Below are 23,402 nucleotides of genomic sequence, written 5' to 3' on the forward strand. Positions count from 1 at the left end.
TAGCAGGTCTTAGCTCAAAAAGAATTCCAAATTTCTAAAGTAGTTCCAAGAGAAAAACACATTTTAGTTCATTCGAAGATGTTAATGCCTACTACAGAACACTAGCACACTAGGATTTTTTTTTTCAGCATTATTTCTCAGGCACGTCTTAGTTTTCTTTAGAGGACCCGGAGCCGGAAGTGCTTCGCTTTTCTCTGCCAGGACCTGAGACTCCGTCCCATCATACCTTGCGCGCCGCCGCCCCTTCCTTCTTCCTCGGCGCTGCCTGCGAGGTGGCTGCCATCTGTTTTGCGGTGAGTCTGCATCGGCGGCCATCCGCTGCTTGCGGGGTCGGCGCGACCCAGGCGCGGGATGGGGAGACCTCGGCGTCGGTCTCCGCGCTGGTGTTGTAGCGGCGAGCGCGCACGGGCCTAGCCACTGGCGCTGCCACGGAGTCCGCCGGGGGCCAGGCATCGGCCAGGGCCGGTTTGCTCCCATGCGGCCCATGGGTTTCAGACGGCGCCCGCCGCTTTCTAATTAGCTTGTTAGCTGCTCTTTACTGTAGCGGGTACGACGTCCGGAGTCAGGAAGCTGCCGCCGCACGCCGGTGAGCAGAAATGCTGGCAGAACAGGAGTCTGTTCGATACTCAGTGCATGCCCAGCAAAGCAGGTCCTCTGTGGAGGGCACAGAGAACGTATCTTTGGTGTTCTGAGGCGGCCCGGGAGGGACAGGCAGTTTGGTGGCATGTTAGATGTACATGGTGGTTGCATACTTACGGGCACAACCCTTCAGACATAACGAAGCTTAGTGGAGTGGGATTTGCTGCTCCTTCACCGCTAGAAAGTCATGGTTTGGGTTACATAGGTCAGTTGCTGTTCTTTAGGTTCACAGTGGGTGAGGTGACCCACTGACCTCTTGGGATCGCGTCTGGAGAGTGGCTAGTATTCTGCCAGCTTCGGAAGCAGGAGGGAGAACAAGTCTAGCAGAGGTACCCATTCCATTCCCAGTTTGCTCAGTAGCTGGTGATTGGAAGACACTCTGCAACATCACTTAAGGCTTGAGACACGCAGCTCCACCTCCCAGGGTTTTTTTTATTTTTTAACTAACGTGGCTCTGACTTTTGTAAAAGGCATCATGGCTGCCCTTCGGCCTCTGGTGAAGCCCAAGATCGTCAAAAAGAGGACCAAGAAGTTCATCAGGCACCAGTCGGACCGATATGTGAAAATTAAGGTATGTCCTGGGATGGGGGTGAGTGCTGGGGTTAAGATCTGAGCACACATTTCTGGTATCACCTATCTCGGCAGTCGGTTGACTAAAATTCTTTTTTAAGATGATACTTTCTGTTTTATATGTGTATGTGTGAAGGGCAGGGGACTTTAAGGAGTTGATTCTCTCCTTCCCGTCATGTGGGTCCAGGTGATCAGACTTAGGCTGTCTAGCAGCAGGCACGTTTAAGCCATCTCTGCAGCCTGACCTAATATTTTAAAGATCTTTGGGTTTTTTACTATGTCTGCACACTAGGCGCATGCATTTGTGGAATTGAACTTTGGACCTCTGGAAGAACAGCCTTTCAACTGCTAAGACTTCTCACACTAGGCCCAGAGATGACCAGTTGTCTGGGTGGGCATGCACAGCCAGCAGTTAACTGACCCCTCCTCCCTGCCCCTTCTTTGAAACTTAATTGAAGTGGAAAATGATGTTGAAATTCCAGTCTCAGGTGCTATGGATGGAGCCCAGGCCCTCGGGTACTAAAGACAGATACATTATTGTACTGTGTACAGTCCCCTCTAATCCTGACCCATGAAGTCAGAGTCTGGTCAGGTAGGAAGGTTTGGTTTTGTTGGGAAATTCTACAGTGAAGCACACTTTCAGGGCTTCTGTTTTTCTTCTGTAATGAAGTGTATAAAAAGCAGGAAGTTAAATTATCCAAGAGTGCCTCCTATATGACAAGACTCTTGAATTCCACCCCTTCCTGACAAGGAAGAGCTGGTAGTTTGCATGGAGTCTAACTTGCCTGTGTGTGTCTTTAGCGAAACTGGCGGAAACCCAGAGGCATCGACAACAGGGTGCGGAGAAGATTCAAGGGCCAGATCCTGATGCCCAACATTGGTTACGGGAGTAACAAGAAAACCAAGCACATGCTGCCTAGCGGCTTCCGGAAGTTTCTGGTCCACAATGTCAAGGAGCTGGAAGTACTGCTGATGTGCAACAAGTGAGTTGGGCCCCGCTCGGCCCTGGTTAGGAGTGTGCCTGCCCTGTGAGCCTGGGGCACTAGTGGGTGTGCTCAGGGAAGGCTTAGTAGGGAGTCAATGCTCCTTTGGTTGAGACGGGGCATTTACACTCAGAAGGTATGAAGCCCGAGACTGGAGAAGAGGGAGGCCGTCATTTTATACAGTGGTTGTTCAGTGTCCTTTTTGGTCCTGTCTGGAATACTGCTGTAGTGTCATGAGACTGCATGGGGGCTGTGTCTAACCTGGAACATAAGCTGTGCTTGGCTCTGCTCTGACAGGTGGATTTGCAGATCAGCTCAGGTCTGTTGGGGCTGAGGTAGAGAAAAAGGCTCCAGGCACCAGCTATAGAGAGGAGGTAGGGTGTTCTGGGTACTTTGAGCAAGTTACAACCCTTGGTGACCTGAGATGCATGGTCACCTCTGTCAACCAAGGCCTCCCAGGAAATAGTGTGAGCATTGGATATGAATGAGGATACGGTAAGAACAGTTTATTTTTCCCAGGTAAACTAGGACTGCAGAGGGGGCTGCATGTGTATGTGCTTGGGTTTATCTGTTTTCTGAGGTGGTTGTAATACAGATGGAAGGAGCCAGCATGGGGAGATTATGTGCATTTAATCAAGCCTTGACTGAAGTGCTGGAAGTTCTTTTGGAAGACTGAATGCAGGAATGTGTGTGTAGGAGCAGCAGTCCATGTGGCAGTGTTGTTGGTGCTGCATTTCCAATGATACATCTGCCTCAAGGGAGCTGTTTGGCATTGTCAGACCCTGCAGGTGCACCTGCTCCAAGTTCTGTCTCTGAGCATTTGCCCCTGTATAACTGAGGAGCAGGGAAGTTGAAAGGAAGTTAGAGAAAACCCGTTGGTAGTAGTAGTCCCTGAGTGGTAAGAGTCCTGGGGTAGGATATGGCTACACATGACTTGTGTAAGTTAAGGATGCATGTGGCCAGGGACCTGGGCTTCAGGTTAGAAAGTGTGATGCAGTCTGTCCCCAGATCTCTCTATAAAGTGAGGGCCTGTCTGTATTCTGTATTTGCTGTTGTATGATTTCCTTAGTTCTGCTGCCCTGCTTCTCTGGGGGTTTTTCCTCAGCTCCCATCTATGGCTTCAGGTCCTCTCCATACCATTCATTAGGACGGTTTCTCAACACTTTGGGGGTGTGGGAAACATAGGCAATGCTTATCACTCTACTTGAACTGTGCCTTATAGTGGTTGCACTAGAAGCCTTTGGCTCTTGGGGAAGAATTCTGGGTTACTTAGTGTGAGGAAGAAGCTGGACCTGGTGTGGGCCCAGCTGCCCCTTGTGGACCAGTGCCTTGTTACTACCATAGACCACCGCAGAAGCTTGGTACTTAGGGACTTGAGCCTTTAGTATTTATTAAACCTTTTCCCTGGTGACATTTCCTGGTTTGCTTCTCTTTCAGATCTTACTGTGCTGAGATTGCTCACAATGTGTCCTCTAAGAACCGAAAAGCCATCGTAGAAAGAGCAGCACAGCTGGCCATCAGAGTCACCAATCCCAACGCCAGGCTACGCAGCGAAGAGAATGAATAGATGGTTTGTGTGCCTGTTTTGTGTTCAAATAAAACCACAAAAACTGCCATCTTGGTATTTTCTCTTTTTGGTAACTGGAGATTGTTCTTCTTAGTCCCCAGTGGGACCTTCAGCCGGGAGGCAGCAGGGCTCATGAGGCCTTGATTGGCTGCAGGTGGTTTGAGGAAGAGGGAAAGGGCTTGGCCCTTTACAATGTAGTTACATAACTTTAGGAATCTGGTAGGCAGGTTAGCCTTTGCTGTCATCCTGTCCCAGCTGCTAGCATAGGCTATCCTAAGGCACTTTTCTGAGGAAACTTTTTTTTTCATGAAGTACCCTGATTGGGCTTCACATTGGGTGAACAGATGGACAGTCCTGTGATTGTCTTTGGAGGATTGAGAACTTAATGAAACTGGTAGCTCTTTCGTCTGTGTCACTCGCCAGTCTCCGCTTTCCACTCTTTAGAACAGTACATGAAGTTCAGAAGGTTTGTAGCGGGTGACACTTAAATGACTAGATAGCTAGCTTTTGTTCTCATTGTAGAAGTGAGGTTTTACCTTCTTGCTGTAGTGTGTGTGTCGGTTACCTTAAAGTGTACATGGTAGTAGGCAAGTGCTCTACAACTGAGCTACTTAAACTTTGGTGTCTTGCCTGCATGTATGTCTGCCCTAAAGGCACTGCATCCTTCTGTACAGGAGGGCTGCAACCCATGAAGAGCAACCTGTCACTGGGCTGTCCTGCCTGAGTATTTAGCCTCAGCCTTCTAAGCAACTAAGGTAATAGGTCTGTGCCATTGGCCTTGATATTTCCAGGACTGAACCTAAGAACTATTGTTTAGCTCCTGGGGGTTAAAATCATGTGAGGAGGGCTTTGCGTGTGTTCCTCATCAACTTCAGATAACTGGCCGTGGCTGCTTTAATCTCCAGCAGGTGGGTCTGAGTTTGGGCCAGCTGTGGCTATAAAGAGAAATGATGTCTTAAATCGAAACCCTGGTCTGTTATTTATACTTAAATTTTCAGTACTAACAACTACACACATGGGAAGAGCACAAACCAACACTGTTACATGCCTGGGCCATGAGATTAGGGATGTTTAAAACAGCGGACAGTCCAATGATCCATACCATCTTCCCTGTAAACAGTTTTTACTCTAATTAGTGAGGCATTCAGTATAAATTGGTTCTCTTGTGCCAAGACCTAGAGCTTGCATGGGTTCTACATACCCTACCCATGGCCAGGCCCAGGGTGCTAATTGACATTTGGAGGCCAGAGCAAGTGAAGGAAGTCAACCCCCTGCTTGTCTTCCGGTCTTATGCACAGGGCAGTCAATGCTGGCTTCTAAGTGAGTGGAGGGGTGCAGTGTAAAGGTGGTGGGACATCACCCTCATGAATGAATGTCCTGAGTTAATGGGCCCAGCTTTGACACTGGGGCTGTGAGCAGGGGACCCTAGCAAAGGCACTGAGGCTGACTAGGAAGGACAGGAGAGGCCAAGGCCAATAGGGATGAGAAGGGAGGCTTGTATTGGGGACAGCTAGCTAAGTTCCATAGAGTCCATGCTGGGGCCAGAGGCTGTGTCCTTTTGGATGCTTTCAAAGAGGGTGGCGAGTTCTGGGTTGGATCGGATCTGGGTAGAAAAGTCAGCCACACTGGGGCTCTTCCGCACCTCAGGGTTGGTCATCAGGGCAGCCACTGCCCGCATTGCTGAGCGCTTCAGCTCATCCTGCTTCTCCAGCTCCTGCTTCACAGAACCAGCTTTGACCTGCAGAGGGAGACAGTGTCCTTGTTGAGCCTATGTTACCCATTTAAAACAGGTTTCTGTTTAATAAGGGCCTAATTTCAGTCTGATTAATATCAGATTTCAATTTTTTCAACTAACATGCTGCTATTTGAAGATGACAACTTTGGGGCTGAGTACTTGACTCATTTGATGGAGTTTCACCTGGCACGCAGGAAGTCTGAGTTAGCCTCACCTGAGCAGGGAAAAGGGACCAGCCCAGCACCACATAAAAGCTGCTGTAGCACACGGCTGGTAATCCCAAAACTTGGAGGCAGGGGCATCAGGGCCAGAAATTCAAGTCATCTTTGGCTGTATATTGAGTTTAAGGCTAGCTTGGGTTATAGGAGTGTCTTTGTTTGTGTCTCCTAACCCCCAAATCCCCTACATACAAAGAAAATAAAAAATAACAATATGTGCCTTGAGGCACAAACCTGTAGTCCCAGTTACACGAAAGGCAAGATGGGAGAGGAAGGAATCACTTGAGATCAGGAATTTGATGCCAGCCTGAGGAACATTGTTTGTTTGGTTTTTTAAAGGATAACAAAACCACTATTCTGAATCTCTCCTAAAGACAAATTCTTGGTCCTCTGAGTAAATCTTATCCTTAAAACTCAGATAGGGGGTTAGGGAGATGGTTCAGTTGATGAAGTGCTTGCTGTATAAACCCAAATTCAGATCCCACATAAGAACTGGACGTGGCAGTTTGTGAGTGCAAACACAGGCAGATCCCTGCAGCTCATGGTCATCCAGCCAAACGGAACTAATGAACCCAGTTCAGCAATAGTGGGGCAATAGTGGGGCACACCTTTAATAGGCAGAGGCAGTCAGGTCTCAGTTCTAGACCAGCCTGGTCTACAGAGTGAGTTCCAGGACATCCAGGGTTACACAGAGAAACCATGTCTGGGAAGAGGGGAGCAGGAGGAAGAATGCAGAGATCAAGGAAGACCACTGATGTCAACCTCTGGCCTCCATAGATACACAACACATGTGCAACAATACAACACACACACAGTTCTTCCATTCAACAGGTCTCCACTAGGACCCCGAGTGTGCTGGGCTGTTTCCAACATTACAACTTTCCATGATGCCTTCACCCAGATCTCCCTCAAGACCTTACACTCTGTATAAGTAGTTGCTGTGCTCTGGAGCAGCCAGCTAATCAGTCAAAGGGGCCAGGCCCAGCTCCCCAGCTGGGATTTGCATAGACTGCTCAGGGAAGCCAGCATGTGGAGCATTATACCCTGGGTCCCTCTCCCAGGCCAACACCCAGGAAGTATTTAATGAAGGAATCTCACAGCCTGGGAGGCTGTGTAGACCCAGGCGACAGTCAGCCCACCACTACAGTGCACACAGTACAGTGAGCAGTGACTAAAGCCAACAGGCACTCCAGGGTCTGGGCAGGGGAGGACTTACCTTGGCAGTACAGGTGGCTCTGAGCGGCTCGATGAGCCGGTCCACCCTCTGCAGGACAGGTGCAGGGCAAAGAGCGGCCAGCCGGGCCAGCATGATGAAGGTCAGCATCTGCCCAAGGAAGCAGATGGAACTCATGGTGAAATAGCACCCAGACAGAGCAGCCGGAACCTCCAGCTTGCACCCCACAAGCTGACAACCAAGTCCTTCCAGGGCCCTGCCCAAGGCTCCTCCCTCTCTAGGTCTGTTTCCTGTTTTAGATGTACACCATGATACTGAATCTTGTCAGCTACCCCTAGCGGTATGAGGATGGCTGGATAACAAAAGGCATAGGGAGGGGGAGGTCACAAGTTCACATGCCTCTGGCGTAGGCCTGAGAAGGACACAGCACTCCCACTGACACTGCCAGGACACGCTGCAGTTGAGATACAAGGAGTATCACAAAAGCCAGTGTGCTGGTAGCCTGATCCCCAGTAAGCAATGCCGAGGGGATGGAACCTTCAGCAGGAGGTGGCTGGGCCACTGGAAGTGGTACTGCTGGGAGGGGTTAATTCAGGGGTCAAAGGACCTCCATTTCCACAAAAGTGAATGATAAAATGAGCACTCGGAAGGCAGAGGCAGGCAGATTTCTGTGAGTTCAGTTTGAGGCTGCCCTGATTTACCAAGCGAGTCCAGGATAGCCAGGGTTCTGTTAATACAGTAAAACCCTGTCTGGAAAAAACACAAACAACCAAAGAACATGCCTCATGCCTGATTCTACCATGTGGACTTCTGCAGGGCCGGCCACTGTGATGCCACCAGAGCCAAAACAGATGCCAAAACCAGGCTCTGGGCTCCAGGCAGATCTAAAAGGACTTTCTTAAGACTGCCCAGCCCCCAGCCACCGCTTCTGTTTTGTTTAAATAGCAATAGAAAACAGTTCAGATGTGAGGATACACGCCTTTAATCCCAGCACGCAGGAGGCCGAGGCAGGTGGATTTCTGTGAGTTCTAGGACATCCAGAGATATATAAAATAGACCTTGTCTTAAAAAACAAAGCAAGGGGGGCTGGAGAGATGGCTCAGCAGTTAAGAGACCTGACTGCTCTTCCAGAAGGAGTTCAATTCCCAGCAACCACATGGTGGCTCACAACCATCTGTAAAGAGATCTGATGCCCTCTTCTGGTGTATCTGAAGACAGCTACAGTGTACTTATATATAATAAATAAATAAATCTTTAAAAAAAAAAAAAAAAAAAAAAACAAAGCAAGGGCTGGAGAGAGATGGCTCAGTGGTTAAGCGCACTGGCTGCTCTTCCAGAGATCCTGAGTTCAAATCCCAGCAATCACATGGTGGCTCACAACCATCTGTTATGGGATCTGATGCCCTCTTCTGGTGTGCAGTGGCAATGTACTCATATGTGGGAATCCCAGATGTGGACATGCCCACTAAATACATACATAAAGTAATAAAAAACAAAGGAAAACGAAATTATAACGATAGCCAGGAAACGGACTAATATAATAGCAATGTGGGAATTTACCTAGCATTGTGAGTTGTTTTCAAAAGAAATAATATTTTTCACATAAAATCTCTTTAATTTTTAAATGTTGGTAACATTTAAAACAAATTAATGCAAAGTAAAAATGGCACAAACCATTTCAACTCTACAGTAGACTTGGATCTAGTGTGCCCAGAGTGCAACAGCTAAGACTTAGTTCCTTGCTCTTTTTTGACACAGGGTTTCTCTGTGTAGCCCTGGCTGTCCTGGAACTCACTCTGTAGACCAGGATGACCTACGACTCAGATATCCTCCTGCCTCTGCCTCACAAGTGCCATTAAAGGGGTGTGATGCCACCACCTGGCCTTTCCTTATTCTTGACAGAAAGCACAGCTGCTTTCTTGGGGTGCCAGGAGGGGAGGAAAACAGCAGGGGCCTATGCTGCCTGGTTCCTTGCTCTGAGCTGGGCTTGCATATGGCATGGTACTACCTACCCGGATGTCATAATGGTCCTTTAGCCCATCCTCCACATGGTTCAGAAACTCGCAGATATCCAGCTGGCCCAGGCAGCTCTCCAGTAGCGAGTACATGCACTCGAAGGCAGCCTTCCTCACATCCAGCCCATCATCTACAGTATGTTTGAAGGGCCCCATCTCCACCTGCAGGAAGGAAGGACATAGAGGCTTTTGGAGTATAAAGCCCCTCCCCTAGTTTTTGCAACTCACCCCACCTGATCAGCACTGCATCTTGGCCCCAAGTCACATCTCATGCGCTCAAGCCTCAGGTCTCCACTCAGCCTGCAGCATCCTCTCTCTGGACCGTCACACCCACTAAGCAGGCAGAGTGTCAGGTCCTCTCTCTCTCTCTCTCTGTGTGTGTGTGTGTGTGTGTGTGTGTGTGTGAGAGAGAGAGAGAGAGAGAGAGAGAGAGAGAGAGAGGTCCTGTGTGTGTGTGTGTGTGTGTGTGTGTGTGTGAGATCTCATGCACACTGAGCACATGTTCTATAACTGAGCTATAACTTTTGCCTGGCAGACAACATCTTACTTGAGTACTAAAGACCTTGGGAAGGTCTGCTTATGTGGCTTAGAGGGTAGAGTGCCTGCCTAGCACAGACAAAGACCCAGGTTTGATCTCTGGCACTGAATAAACGTCATGCTGTCACGTGTCTGAAACCCCTCGCTCAGGAGATAGAAGCAAGTCAGAGTCCTTCTTATCCTAGACTACACAAGATTCTGTCTCAAGAAAAAATAAAAGCCTCAGGAATAAGGTGCTTATTTTCAATCCTACTCAACATCCCACTAAGGCTCAGAGAGGTAAACTAACATGCTCAAGGACACACAGCTGGTAAGTCACAGAACCATGCTTAAAGAACCAAGTCCTCTGAAGCTTTTAACCACGAGATCTGGCTTCTAACAGTAAAGTTTGAGCCTCAAAACCCAGCTGAAGAGATTGCACAGATTAAAAAGGAGGCCTTGAGGGTAGGCAGAGCTTGATGTGATGGCATCGCCTGCCAGGTAAGGTTGGTGGCCACAGCAAGTGCAAGAGGCAGGACATTGCCTGTAGATGCCCTGGTTTCAGCGCAGGGTACAGATACAGACTTTTGGCCTCCATAACTATATCTGATACCAAGTACTGTAGCTCACACCTTTGATCCCAGCACTCAAGAGGCAGAGGCAAGAGGATAAATCCCTGAGTTTGAGGGCCAGCCTAGTTTTTGAGTTCCAGGATAGCCAGGTGAGTTCAAAAAAGAAAAACAGGAGGGGTTAGCCAGGACTTGCCACAGAGAAACCCTGTCCCAAAAAAGAAAAAAAAAAAAAAAAAAAAAAAACAAAAACAGGGCTGAAGAGATGGCTCAGTGGTTAAGAGCACTGACTTCCAGAGGTCTTGAGTTCAAATCCCAGCAACCACATGGTGGCTCACAGCCATCTGTAATGAGATCTGATGCCCTCTTCTGGTGTGTCGGAAGACAGCTACAGTGTACTCACATAAATAAAAAAAAAAATTCTTAAAAAAAAAAAAAAAAAAAAAACAAAACCAAAAAACTTTTCCAACCTCTCTCAGGAACATTGCTTCTTCCTCAGACCTCCATGAGGTGCTGCCGGGTGACTTGGCTGTCAATGTCAACACCCTCTACCCCTTCAGCTCTCTCCAACCTGTCTGTCCTAACCACCACTGTTCTGGAGGCCGGGCTGAGCGTCTTGGTGGCAGAAGTCAAGTATGGTGTAGCTGTGAGTCCCAGGACTTGAGACTATGGCTGAGTGACAACAGTTGCTGCTGACATTTTAGTCCAGTATCACATGCCTGAGACCCGAGGTTCAGGGGTTCAGTTTGTGTGGATTGTGGATGCTAGAATGTTTGCATGTACTGAGGAAGGGACCCAAGTCTAAATACAGAGTCCATTTATGTCCAATAAGCATTCTTCATGTGCCTTAAGACAGTTTCAGAGAGTATTTGTAGGGCGCCTGCATTTTAAATAGGACCTGTCTGTCACAGGGGGCATCACATTGAAGGACTAAGATGCTCATGCTGACCCTGAGCTGCCCCAAGTGCTTAGGACACATCCCTGTGGTACAGTCATGGCAATTCTCCTCACCTAGCCCCAGGGGGAACTGAAGCTCAGGGGGCACTGGGTTGCCCCGTCTGGGCCACAGCTGGGGAGGGGAGAGGCACGACATGACTAGCACCATGTGGCCCTGGTGCCTGTGTGGGCTTCACTCCTAGTCTTCAGTGAGCCTTGCTGGTGAGGCACAGAAGGGTCAACAAGGGCCAGGCCACACTAGCCCTTGTGCCCCATACCTCTCGGATGAGGTCCCTGCGGATCTTGGTCTCCTGGTAGAGGAGGGGTAGGATGTCATCCAACAGGTCCCGGACCAGCGACGGTTTGTTGTGCACAGCGGAGTTGAAGAAGGTGAGTGTGGCCCGGCGCACGTTCAGGTCTGGGTCCTGCAGGCTTTCCATGAACTCTGCTGCAGAGTGACAAGACAAAGGACATAGAAGCAGGACACAAAGCCACCTCTACTGTACCTGGTGACCTGGACACTGTGAGTTATGCAGAATGAAGGGCAGACATGTCCTGAACCTTAAGCCAGACAAAAAACCCTCACAGTCTACATAAGAACGCCTAGCTTCCCACTAACTCTGGGTTCTGGTAGCCTTGACCTACAGGGCGTTTAGGAGGAAGACGTGACAGCAGCTGTGAAGCACAGGGCTGAGAGCTGGCACAGAGACTGCTGTTCTGAGACAGGTCTGAACAGCACCAGCTCTGTGATCTTCCTGCCTTCACCTCTGAAGTGCAGGATAACAAGCGAAGGCCACCGCAGTTGCTCTGAGTGGGCCTTTTGAGAGGTTTTTTTTTTTTTTTTTTTCCTGGGGCTGGGGGGCCGAACCCAGGACCTTGCGCTTCCTAGGTAAGCGCTCTACCACTGAGCCAAATCCTCAACCCCTTGAGAGGTTTAATTTGGGAAATTGGAATAGCGCTGAGGATGGGAGCCAGGGCCTCGCACATGCTGAGCACACATGGAGAAAAATAAGACTCCACTGAGACCACATGACCAGAATGACCATCAGCACCACAGGGTGGCTATTGTCATGTGACACCTAACACCCCACCCCCACCCCCATGCCCCTGCACTGGGAAGAACTGCAGTCTTCCAACAGATCAGGACTCAGCAACACTGGGACCCAGGGCCCTTCCCACAGTGCTATGCTGACCCTTAGAGTCCTGCTTCTATGAGAACACAACCTAAGACTAGGACAAATCTGAACCCTCTCTTGGGACTCAGTTTCCTCATTTGCAAAATGGGCTGGGGCTATTAGAATTAACTGAGGAGGGGTTGGGGATTTAGCTCAGGGGTAGAGCGCTTGCCTAGGAAGCGCAAGGCCCTGGGTTCGGTCCCCAGCTCCGAAAAAAAAGAATCAAAAAAAAAAAAAAAAGAATTAACTGATGAGCTTTATCAAAGAGCACCTCATGGTATCCATCTTAGGGAGCTCAAAACTGAGGATCACATGTAAAGGTGGTGGCACATGCCTGTAATCCCAGCACTCGGTGATAAAGGCAGGGTCAGGAGTTCAAGGCCATCCTCAGCTATATAGAGTGAGTTTGAGTCCAGCCTGGGCCATACAGATTCTGTCTCTAAAAACAAACCAGCCTTGGGAGCTTGGGCTAGCAGTTAAGAACAGTGACTGCTCTGGCAGAGGATCCGAGTTTGGTTCCCAGCTCATAATCAATCGGTCTAGGGAATCCAATATCCCCCTCTGATCACTATAGGCACCAAGAAAGCATGGAGTGCACAAACATGTTCAAGTGAAACACTAACACACATAAAACAAATCTCTCACACACACACGCATGCACGCACATACACACATACATACACACAAACATACACACACACACACACACACACACACACACACACACATACACACACATACACACACACACACACAAACACACACATACACACACACACACACACACACACACATATATACACACACACACATACACACACATACATACATACATACACATACATACACATACATACACATACATACATATACACACATACAACACACTAGCCCTTACATACATATACACACATACATACACACACACAGTAATAAAAAAACCAAAGAAAAAAACAAAAAAAACAAAAAAACCACAAGGCAAAACCAAGACTCCACTGCTGGCCCCTGACCTGCAACCACAGCAACTCAGCAAGGCTAGAAATCTGCCTGTGGCCATCCAAGTCAGTCCAGACTGGGACAAGGATACCGTTTCCAACTCAAGAGTGGCCATGTCCCTGGCTCTTTGGTGTGGCACAGTGCCTTTGCATGTGTCAGCACCCCATTTTATAGCTGAGACTGAATGGCCTGCCCACTCTTCTAAGTCAGTATTCAAGCAGAAGGCTGCGGAACTCGGCCTCCCTCTACATTCCGTGGGGCTGCCTTCTTCCAGGAGGGCTGAGATTCTGGTGTGGCCCCCTGAGAAGATGCTGGCACTGGGCTTTGAAGGCAAAAAGTCTGGTCCTGCAGGAGGCTTCAAGGGAGGGCCTAGCCTACCCCATGAAGGTTCCTCTAACCGAGACCCCCTCAGACTTGGTCAAGTGGGTGCTTGCCAGCTCCAGCTTGCTTTTCTTCCTCAGAGCCTGTACCTTAAGAGAGCATTTGCCACCCTATTAGCTGTTTCCAAGAAAACCTTCTCCAGAAAAGTCTCATAACCATTTGACAGACAAGGGGCACGTGAAGCCCACCAGAGCCCTGCTGGTGACATGGGGTTGAAGGCATATCTGCTCACTCAAGAGTCTGACTCTGCTGCCCATCACAGAGTTGCTCTTGAGTCTGACTCCCTTGATTGATTTGTAAGATGTCCTAGCCACGCTCCAGACCCAGGGTGAGAGGCACTAGTTGTACCCACCAATGAAGCTCTTCAGGAGAGGGTCGATGGAGTGTGGCTGGTCTGAGATGAGGAACTTGACTGCAGTGATCACTGTGCTCCGCGTGTATGGCTGACCTGCAAGACGAGAGGTGATAGTGTGGGGCAGGGGACAACCTGTAGACCCAGCAAAACACAGCACACCCTCTCCCTACTTGAGAACAAACCCCTCCCAGGAAGTCCATGTGACCATTCCCCAATGGCAGCCTTGAATCTGTCTAGTTCTTCCTCCGGCTGCTAGGAGAGTAAGTGGCTGGGTCTGGGCAAGTTGAAACAGAACCCTAGAACCCCAGAGAAAGTCCTGCCCTTATCCTGAGACTACACTGCATTTTCAGATATCCTCTCCATCCAAACTCACATAAGAACAAAATGCTAATTAAAATAACGAAGCTGGTGTGGTAGTGCAAACCTTTCGTACCAAGGACCAGGAGTATCTTCAGGAGTTTGAAGTCAGCCTGGGCTACAAAGTGAGTACGTGTCTCAAAAACAAACAAAACTATGAAGGACTATTGGTCTGTGTTTTATACAGGAAAGAAGTACTCAGAAAGGCCAAGCTCACGTTTAAGGCCACAGAGAAGAGGCCAGGGGAGCTTTTGGCAGGCTGGAGGCCGATGGGATTCTTCTTGAACAATATCATGAAGGACTTACTTCATTTCCCTATGTCACTGACATCAGGGAAACTGGAGAAGGAGGGCTCACCAGATCCCTAAGGATGGAGGGGTCATGTCGGGACATGGTCCTCACCTGGACACTGCTTGTGAATCTTTGGGACCAGGCCCAGCAGACAGAAGCAGGCTGCGGAAGGTGAGCCTTGATGGCTACGTTTGCTTTTGATTCCAGCCTAAGATGTGAACTAGCCAATCAGCAGGTTCCTGCTGCACCACTGCTCACAGCGGGCCTTCCCTCTATGACTGATGCCCCCTCTAAGCGGGGTCCTCTCTAAAGCTGCTCCTATCAGGTATTTTGACACAACAGCGAGAAAAATAACTGCTACAGATCATGACCACAGCAGATTATGAAAATGACATCATATGGTTTTACTTCTATGACATTTTTGAAAGCAGAGTTTGTTTCTCTGTTACCTTGGAACTCAATATGTAGCCCAGGCTGGTGTGTATTTCAGAGACCCTCCTGAGTGCTGAGATTAAGGTGTAAGCTACCATGCCCAGCTCTAGTTCACCTCTTATTTGTGAGGTGGTAGGAATGGAACCCAGGGTCTCATGTGTCATTCTACCACCAAGCCACAACTATAGCCCCACTCTCCTCCCTCTCTCCTCTCTTCCTTCCTTTCTTTCTGGTTAGAGTCTCACTAAACTACACAGGAAGGCCTTCAATACCTGTAAGCAGGTAGACCTTGAAGTAATCCTGCCTCGGCCTCCCAAGTAGCTAGAATAGTTATAGTTATGTATTTCTAATCCTGTATGCCTAATGCCATCATGAAACTTTAAATTGTATTTTTACCCTAGTATCTTCAGAGGACAGGATCCAGGATCTCTTTGGATACTAAGCCCAAGATCTCCAAGCCCCTTCCACAAAACAGCATGATGCTTACACAGAACCTATTCATATATTTCAATCTTCATGTTATTTACATCAAACATGTCAATAGTAGTTAAATCTATACTGTTTAGGGAAAAAAGCTTGCAAGATGGTTCTTGCTATAAAAGTAGTTATTACCAAGCTCGGTGACCTTGGGATCCACATGACAGGAGAGAACTGACACCTATAAGCTGTCTTATGACCTCTATATGCATGCCATGGTAAACACATACACACGTAATTTTAAAAAAGGAAATAAAGACAAGAAAAGTTCTCACATGTGAAGCACAGACACAATTTTTTCCTGGGTTATTTTTGATTCAAGTGCATTGAACCTATGATGTAGTCCCTGTCAGTGGGAGCTCTGATTGAAATAGGGGTATATCAAAAACCCTGTCCCCTTGGACTGGAGAGATGGCTAAGCAATTAAAAGCATTGGCTACTCTTGCAGAGGACCTGGGCTTGTTTGTGAGCGGCCACATGGCAGCTCACAGCATCTGGTGCCTTTTTCTGGCTGCCGAGGGCACTGCCTGTATATTCCGTGCATACACATATGCAGGTAACACACCTATCCATATACATAAAATAAAATAAAATTTGAAGAACCACTCCCCCCAAAAAACCTTGTCCCTCTACCCCAGAGACCACCAGAAGGAAGCCTGTACATTTGGGGAGCCCCATTTGCTTGCCTGGCTTCTTTTCCTTGATTAACAGACATGTGATTCTCACCTCAATGATTTGTGTGAGTTGTGTGGATGCTTGGGGACCAAGTGCCCACCTCGTGCTGTCCAACCTGGGCCACTGTACTTCTTACCTGCAGCAAGCTGCTTCCGGAATCGGGGCAGGAGGAAGGGAGGGTTCACAAACACTAGCTTTCCGATGCATTCAGCCACCACACACCGAGTGCCTTCCTCAGGGCTCTCACAGCGCTGGAAGAGCAGTGCCCACACATCCTCAACATAGGGCTTCAGGTTGTCAGGCTGGGCAGCCCCCAGGGCCTCCCTGAGTGCATGTAGCAGCAGGTACTGTCGCCGGGGTTGGGCCTCGATTTGTGCCAGCAGGAAGGGCAGGAAGTCAGGCAGGTTGCCAGCACCCACACGGCCCAGGGCATATGCAGCTGCGGCCCTCACGTCCTCACTGGGAGACCCCAGGGCTTCCAGAAGCACTGTCTTCAGCTCCCTCTGGGGGCCTGGCCCAGCCACCTGGCCCACCTCAGCCAGTGATAGGAATGCCAAGACTTTGACCCCTGTGCTCGAGTGGGGTGACCTGGCATCACACACCAGGCGGCTGGCAGTGCCTGCTGCCTCCTGGGGACAGGCAGCTGAGAGGGCAGCCACACACCGAGCTAGTGAGTGGAACACCTGCTTGTGCAGGCCGGGTCCTCCGTCCCCAACCTGGTTATAAACAGGTGCAGTGAGCAGGCTAATGAGCTCCGAGTACTCCACACACGGAGGGCGGGTCCCCACCAGCGCCTGCAGGAAGCCTTCAGTGGCTGCCAGCACCCCAGCAGGCAGCAAGGGTGAGTGCAGCAGCTGCAGCAGCTCCTCCAGGACAGGACCACTGACTTCAACCAGAGAGGCCGGCTGGGTCTGCGTCACCGTGGTGAGGAAGTCAACAGCCAGCTGGGCCACATGCATGTCATTCTCACTGACCAGAGCAGGCAGCTCAGCTAGCACACTCCGAACGGCAGGCGGGGGCAGGCCGAGGCCCTGACTCTGAGCCAGAGCGTCCAGGGCGGCCAGTGTGGCCAGCCGCAGGGCCCGTTGATTCTTGCGCAGAAATGAAGCGAGGATGGGCAGTGCCTCGGCTAGGATGGGCTGCAGATCAAGTCGCAATGGGGACACCGCCACCAGTGTCAGTGCCTTGACAGCAGGCAACCGGGTTATCTCATTCCGTAGGCGATCAAGGAGAAGCAGAAGTGTGGGCTCTAGGTCATCCCCAAGCCGGTCGCCAAGGTGACCCACAAGGTGGCCCACACAAGAGATGGCCCGTTCCTTCACCTCCTGGTCCAGGTCAGTGGCTCGGAGTCGTGCCAGGGTAGCTGTGGACATCTCTCCCACGTACGGCTCAGGGTCCAGCAGCCGAGGCCTATCCAGTGGCCACAGGGTCCGCACCAGCTCCTGGAGCACCAATAAGGCCTCAGCTGCCACCTTGTAGAAAGGGTCAGCCACACAGGCCATCACAGGTGGTAGGAGGGTCGGCAAGTGTGGGTGGAAGGCCTCAGCTGGCTCTGTACCCAGAAGGCCCTGCAGGAAGGCCAGGGCATCCATCCGTATGGTGGAGGAGCTGGAGTAGTCAGCCAGTGAAAAGACAATGCCTGCAGGAGGGAATCAACGTTAGGGCACCTCAGCCTGGCTCAGCCTGGGTGTAGTGACCAATGTGTCTGCGGAACCGAGCATCCAAAGCTCCCAGAAGCCACCAGAGCTGAGGGAAACAAGGCCAGAACTTACCTGAAGCTTAGAAGCAGCCTTGGCTCCTTGTGATAGGGGGTTGGGGGAGCACAACACACAACCACCATGGGCCATCATCACACAGGGCAAGCCCAGGAATATTGCTGGGCTCTCGGGAATTGAGGGCTCAGTATAGGGTAGGGGTCTGTATTCTGGAAGAGGCCCAAAGAGAAGAGAGCCAGCTGTAGCCCAGCCTACCTGACACCAAGACAGTCATGTGCTCTGCCAGGCAGCCAGGGAGGACGCCTGCCAGCTCGGTAAAGAGGTTGAAGCACCCCTGGCGGGTCCGAACATTCCGGTCTTTAAGTTGTCGCTGCAGGGCCTTCATCACTAGGGGCACCTGTGAGCAGGCGGGGAGATCAGGAACCGGCTAGGAAGCCACCCAGGGAGGACTCCAACACAGACAGGCCACCTCAGTGCCCACCAGTCTCCACCAGTCACCTGGTTCAGACTGCACAGAGACAGCTGCCTCCAGCTTATAATGTGCACAAGGAACTGCTCAAGGTGTCTCAGCAGCCTGGCTGTCACCTGTCTCCATGAAGGGAAAGCAGAGCTTGGCTGTCTTCCACACATGGCCCCTTCTTTCTTCAAAGGCACTAGGACCACTCCGATCTGAACCTCTGATCCCACTTGCATGCTTCCTGCCTACCTAAGTGGCTCAACCTAGGCATCTGCATAAAGTGTGTGTCCCACAGGACTCATGTATTGGTCCCCAGTGTGGTGGTACTCAGAAGAGGAGAGACCTTTAAAAGGTGGCATTATCAGGAAGTCACTATAAAGGATGAAACAGTTCCACTGGACAGGTTTATTATAAAATGGGGGCTTAGCCCTCACCATTCTGGCTCCCTGTCTTATCTTGGGCTCTCTCTTTTGTATATTCATGCTACCTGCAAAGATGTCACACAGCTAGGGCAAGCCACACCATGGCACGGGCCATGATTTTTGGACTCTGTTTTCAAAGCTGAGCTGCTAATTAAGCCTATTAGAAGGGACCCAACACCCCCCTTCTCTATTATACTACAGAAAATTCACTATTTAAAGCCAATGAGGACTTCAACCATAAATGTACAAAGATGTCCCTCCTCCTCAGTGTCCCTTACGGCAGGAAGCCAAGAAGTCAACTGATACCTGCCTATCCCAGATACAAGCAACCTATTACCCAGCAAGATCCAGCAGTCAATCCACCCACTTCTCAGGCTTGAACGACCATTCCTTCCAATTCAATCCTTCTGAGTCAAAGGCACCATATCTTGTCACCTGACACAGTTACAATGTCCTCCTGTTGGTCCCCAGCCATGACCCTTGTCCTGTCACAATCCATTCCCCACCCAGTAGCCAGAAGAAGTGATTTTAAGTGAAGCAAACGAAGGTCTTCTCACTCCTGCAAACCCTACTTCTGTTGCTGCCTGTGTCCCAACCTGCACCACTTAGGCCAAGGATGAGGCAGGGCTCCATCTGAACCCAGGCTGGGCACAGAGAGGCGCTCACACACATCCCTCAGCAAGTGAAGAGATGGGGCGGAAAGGAGGGACAGAAAGAGGGAGAGTGGTAAGGACACAGCCTACCTGCGCTCGTAGCATATTGAGGTTTCTGCCAGTCTGGGTGGGCTCCTCCACAGCTTCCAGCCACCCTTTAGGGGGCCGTGTATGTCGCAGCAGCATGATGTAAGCCCCAAAGATGTCTGCCTTGACGTTCTCCTCCCGCTCCTTGAAGCGGCGGATAAGCGCAGGTGCCAGAGTGCAGTGGAAGTCGGGTAAGAGGTCGGGCCGAGAGCTGATCAGGGCTGCCATGCACTTGGCCGCAGCTCGGCGGACCTTCCAGCTCATGTCGTCATCGTCACTGTACTCTTCCTCACTCTCTGGGGCAGGAGGAAGACACACAGAGCTGTGTCCTCTCAGCTCAGGGAAGAAGACAGTGGAAGCCCTGCCCTTCTTCATATTCAGCCTCCTGGGAATGCCACCACCCTCAGAATGCTACCCAAGGCTTTGATCCACAATCTCTCCTGTGGGCAGGGATCATTCCCCATCGCAGAGAGGAAAACTGGGACCAAGAGACAAGAAGTGGCTTCATCCACTGTACAACTGTCTGCACTTCAGACAGCCTTTCCTGCCTCCATTTGTCTGACTACATCAAGGAAGAAGTGGGCTGGTATGCTGACACAGGCCTGTAAATCCCAGCACTGGAGAAGTGGGACGGGAAGTCATGAATTCAAAGTCAGCCTGGAATACTTATTTATCATATACAAGTACACTGTCGCTGTCTTCAGAAGGGGGCATCAGATCCCATTACAGATGGTTGTGAGCTACCATGTGGTTGCTGGGATTTGAACTCAGGACCTCTGGAAGAGCAGTCAGTGTTCTTAACCACTGAGCCAGCTCTCCAGCCCAGTCTAGGGGACTTAGTACGATACTGCCCTCCTCCAAAAAAGAATGACATGGCATCCAAATTTGTAGTGGAGACAGGGAGAAGCTTTCTGGGGCTCAGGCCCATCCTCTGGTTCAGGTCTGGCCCTTTCTCTTTTCCAAAGTGAAGGCAAACCCAGTTCCGGTCAGATCTCAAAGGTGTTCAGGGAGACAAACACCAAAGAAAGAATAGGTTTGTGAGGCCCTCTGCTAATAGGCCTGAGAGTCAGCAGATAAACAACTCCACTAGAACAAAGGGACTACTGGCCCACTGTACAGATGTCAAGGCCAAGCAAGGTTCAGTGAGGGTGAGAGACCTACCTCCTCAGGGAACATAGGAAAATTCAGGGCGAGATTCAATCCATCAGACATAACAAGGAGCAGCTGTGCATCCTGTGAGACCAGGAGTTCCTACTGTACCACTCTGTTGACAACTAAGACTTGCATGGCAAAGAAATCTGGACCAGCTACAATGGGCTGTGGCCACTGGTCAGCTCAGTACACATCTCCTTTAATGGACCTCGTGCCACCCCTCAGGAATATCCCTAGCCCTCTATAACTGACAAGAAAATGACCAACTCTTAGCTTAGGATGACTGTCTGATTTTGTTTCAAGTCCCTAGTCTCCATGTGCACCCCCCCCTGTAGGAAATCTGAGTGATGGAGAGAACCTCAAGCCACAAGGGAAGAAGCCACTGAGCCCCCATCTGGACTTGTCTTCTCCAAGAGCCCACCGTTCTACCGCTAGCTTTGGTGCAGGGCTAAAAGCATTATCTTGAAAACCATTTATAAAACGGTGATTTAAGGGCTACAGAGATGGCTCAGTGGTTAAGAGCACTGACTGCTCTTCCAGAGGTCCAGAGTTCAATTCCCAACAACCACATGGTGGCCCACAACCCTCTGTAATGTGATCTGATGCCTTCTTCTGGTGTGTCTGAAAACAGCAATAGTGTACTCATATACATAAAATAAATAAATCTTAAAAAAAAAAAAAAAAAAGGTAGCTTAAATGTTGAAAGTCTGCCAGGTCTAACCAGGTCACTTCTGTCTGAAATACAGTATGATCCTCCTAGATTTTAGGGTTACTACGAGGACTCCTAGGTTTTGGGGTTACTACGAGGAATATGAGGGAAGAGCTTAGAATACCAGTGGATACTCAGGACGTGACGATTAGAGTTGTCCCTTGGGACCTGTTTGAGCCTGGATGCCAGCATCTGAGGGTAGTCACATACACCCTACACACCCCCCTCCTAGCCATAAGTCACCACTAACTATTTATAACATAAACACCCTAACACCAGTTGTCACGTCACTGTTTATGTGTTGAGTAACTTCTTTCCCAGGTATTTTTGGTCCGGGCTGTTTAACAGGGCAGGCAGGAGGAAGACTGCATTGCCTTCCTTACAGCTAGAGAAGAGCAGCGTCCAGCCAGGCAGGCCTGCTGTACCCCTGCTTTGGCCACTGTGCCCTGCTCTCCCTCAGACAGGCTGTGCACCTACCTTGCTCACTGAATTCACTGTCCTCGGTCTCCATCTGCTCTTCTTCGTCACTGTCATGGTTGTAGTTGGGGTCGTGCTTCATGTACTGCAGGCAAAGGCTGGTCACATTGGGTACATGAGGGTCCATCTCCTTGGGGCACCTGGGGGACAAGGAGGGGAGGTCTCAGAGAGCTGTCTCCCCATCCCTGCCAACTTCCCACAGAGCTCCCCTGCCTGTGGGCTGGTGCAGCTGCCACACTTACTTTCTTAGGAAGGCCTCGAAGGCCTGGAGGCAGGACTCTCTCAGCTCATCGTCATCCAGGTTGCAGAACTCCTCCACCAAGGGCATCAGGCGGTCCAGGTGGGCCCCTGCAGAGCCAAAGAGTCACTGAAGTGGCCACCAGCTTGCAGCCTCAGCCCAACCTTGCCTTTGTAGGGCAGATTCAACTTAGAAGCTTTGGAGGCAGCTGACTGGGGTAGCCAAGGAGTCAAAGCCCACTGCTCACCAGGATTTAGGAGGGCTGATTTATGCTACCACAACTCACACTCACCGTCTTGTTCTAATTTGCAACATCTGCCTAACAGAAGCCCTCATGAGGCCTGAAGTGGTGACCTGAGGAGAGGCAGAGATGGAAATGGGAGGATGGTGGGAATGATGAGTGGGTTTCTTTTCCTTTCTGTTTTTCTTTATGATTTTATGTCCATTGGTGCTTTGCCTGCATGTCTGTCTGTGTGAGGGTGTCAGATCCTCTGGAACTGGAGTTACAGACCGCTGCAAGCTGTTAAGTGTTTGCTGAAAATTGAACCTGGGTCCTCTGGAAGAACAGCCAGTGCTCCCAACCACTTAGCCATCTCTTCAGCCTAAAGGTGAGTGTTTTGACTGTGATGTGAGCTCACAGTTGTATGCTAGTGCACATTCCAAACCTGGCTCACAGGTATGCCTGTCAGAGCAGAGGCTGGAACACATTCTGAACAAGGGTTTGATACCGAGACTTACAAGGACTATCCCTAAGCCTCCAGGCCACAGAAGTCAGTCCCAGAAGACCACACAAGAGGCATAAGACTCAGAAAAGGAAAGTCCGTTTATGCTCCTGCTGGGAGATATCCCCTACCCCCACCCACCAGCACTTTAGCCCTGCCCCCTTACCCAGGCGATGGCCTGCCTGCCGGCCCACGCTGCCCAAGCACTGGATCAGGGTTCGAATGGCTGCAGGGCTGGCGGGTGCCCGTGGCCCAGGCAGCCGGTCCACCAGATGGTCAGCAAGCTCCACGAAGAGGTCCGTGCTGCAGGCGGCTGCCAGATGACCGAGTGCGACAACGGTGCGCTTGCGCACAGCCAGGCGCGGGCTGCTCAGCTGGGGCAATAGGCAGTGCAGCAGGCTTGCATGGAAGGTGCCCAATGGGGCACCTAGCCTGGGGAAAGGATGAGAGCAATGTCAGGCCAGGCACCACACTCAGGCAGTTAGGATCCACATCCCCATCTTCTCTGTACCTCCTACTCACGATATCCAAAGACCATTGGAAAGTGAGAAGGTACCTCTCACGATGGGGAGTGACTGCTTATTACTGGGCAGCCAGTGGGGTGAGACTGCCTTCTGAAGGCTTTGAAGTCAACAGTGTAAGTCTATGACCTGAACCCAGGTGTCCAATTCTCAGCTCAGGGAGAAGTGCAGTGGGTATGGGGGCTCCG

The 23,402-nt window shown here is 50.3% G+C and overlaps 2 protein-coding genes and 1 non-coding gene across 3 annotated transcripts in view; 2 read left to right on the plus strand and 1 right to left on the minus strand.

Moving 5' to 3' along the window:
• The first annotated feature begins 185 nt into the window (after nucleotides 1-185).
• Rpl32 (ribosomal protein L32) lies at nucleotides 186-3,808 on the plus strand. The gene is made up of 4 exons (XM_032905866.1): nucleotides 186-293; nucleotides 1,110-1,210; nucleotides 2,011-2,192; nucleotides 3,630-3,808. Exons 2-4 carry the CDS (start codon nucleotides 1,115-1,117, stop codon nucleotides 3,757-3,759), a joined length of 408 nt encoding a protein of 135 aa, XP_032761757.1. The 5' UTR covers nucleotides 186-293; nucleotides 1,110-1,114; the 3' UTR covers nucleotides 3,760-3,808.
• LOC116904682 lies at nucleotides 890-1,029 on the plus strand. Its single transcript, XR_004388380.1, has one exon. It is a non-coding gene; the product is annotated as a small nucleolar RNA SNORA7 (small nucleolar RNA).
• Nucleotides 3,809-4,714: 906 nt separating the features above from the next.
• The window catches only part of Cand2 (cullin associated and neddylation dissociated 2 (putative)), a 28,351-nt gene continuing 9,663 nt past the window's right edge, over nucleotides 4,715-23,402 (minus strand). Inside the window, exons 5-15 of the mRNA XM_032905865.1 lie at nucleotides 22,860-23,125; nucleotides 21,976-22,081; nucleotides 21,734-21,873; nucleotides 19,399-19,691; nucleotides 18,032-18,173; nucleotides 16,198-17,700; nucleotides 13,827-13,922; nucleotides 11,201-11,370; nucleotides 8,899-9,063; nucleotides 6,929-7,036; nucleotides 4,715-5,497 (exon numbers count right to left, since the gene is read on the minus strand). Of these exons, the coding sequence (XP_032761756.1) occupies nucleotides 5,270-5,497; nucleotides 6,929-7,036; nucleotides 8,899-9,063; nucleotides 11,201-11,370; nucleotides 13,827-13,922; nucleotides 16,198-17,700; nucleotides 18,032-18,173; nucleotides 19,399-19,691; nucleotides 21,734-21,873; nucleotides 21,976-22,081; nucleotides 22,860-23,125 (3,217 nt within the window). The 3' untranslated portion in view covers nucleotides 4,715-5,269. The remainder of the gene's footprint in view (nucleotides 5,498-6,928; nucleotides 7,037-8,898; nucleotides 9,064-11,200; nucleotides 11,371-13,826; nucleotides 13,923-16,197; nucleotides 17,701-18,031; nucleotides 18,174-19,398; nucleotides 19,692-21,733; nucleotides 21,874-21,975; nucleotides 22,082-22,859; nucleotides 23,126-23,402) is intronic.

Source organism: Rattus rattus, chromosome 6, assembly GCF_011064425.1.
Source record: "Rattus rattus isolate New Zealand chromosome 6, Rrattus_CSIRO_v1, whole genome shotgun sequence".
NCBI lineage: Eukaryota > Metazoa > Chordata > Mammalia > Rodentia > Muridae > Rattus > Rattus rattus.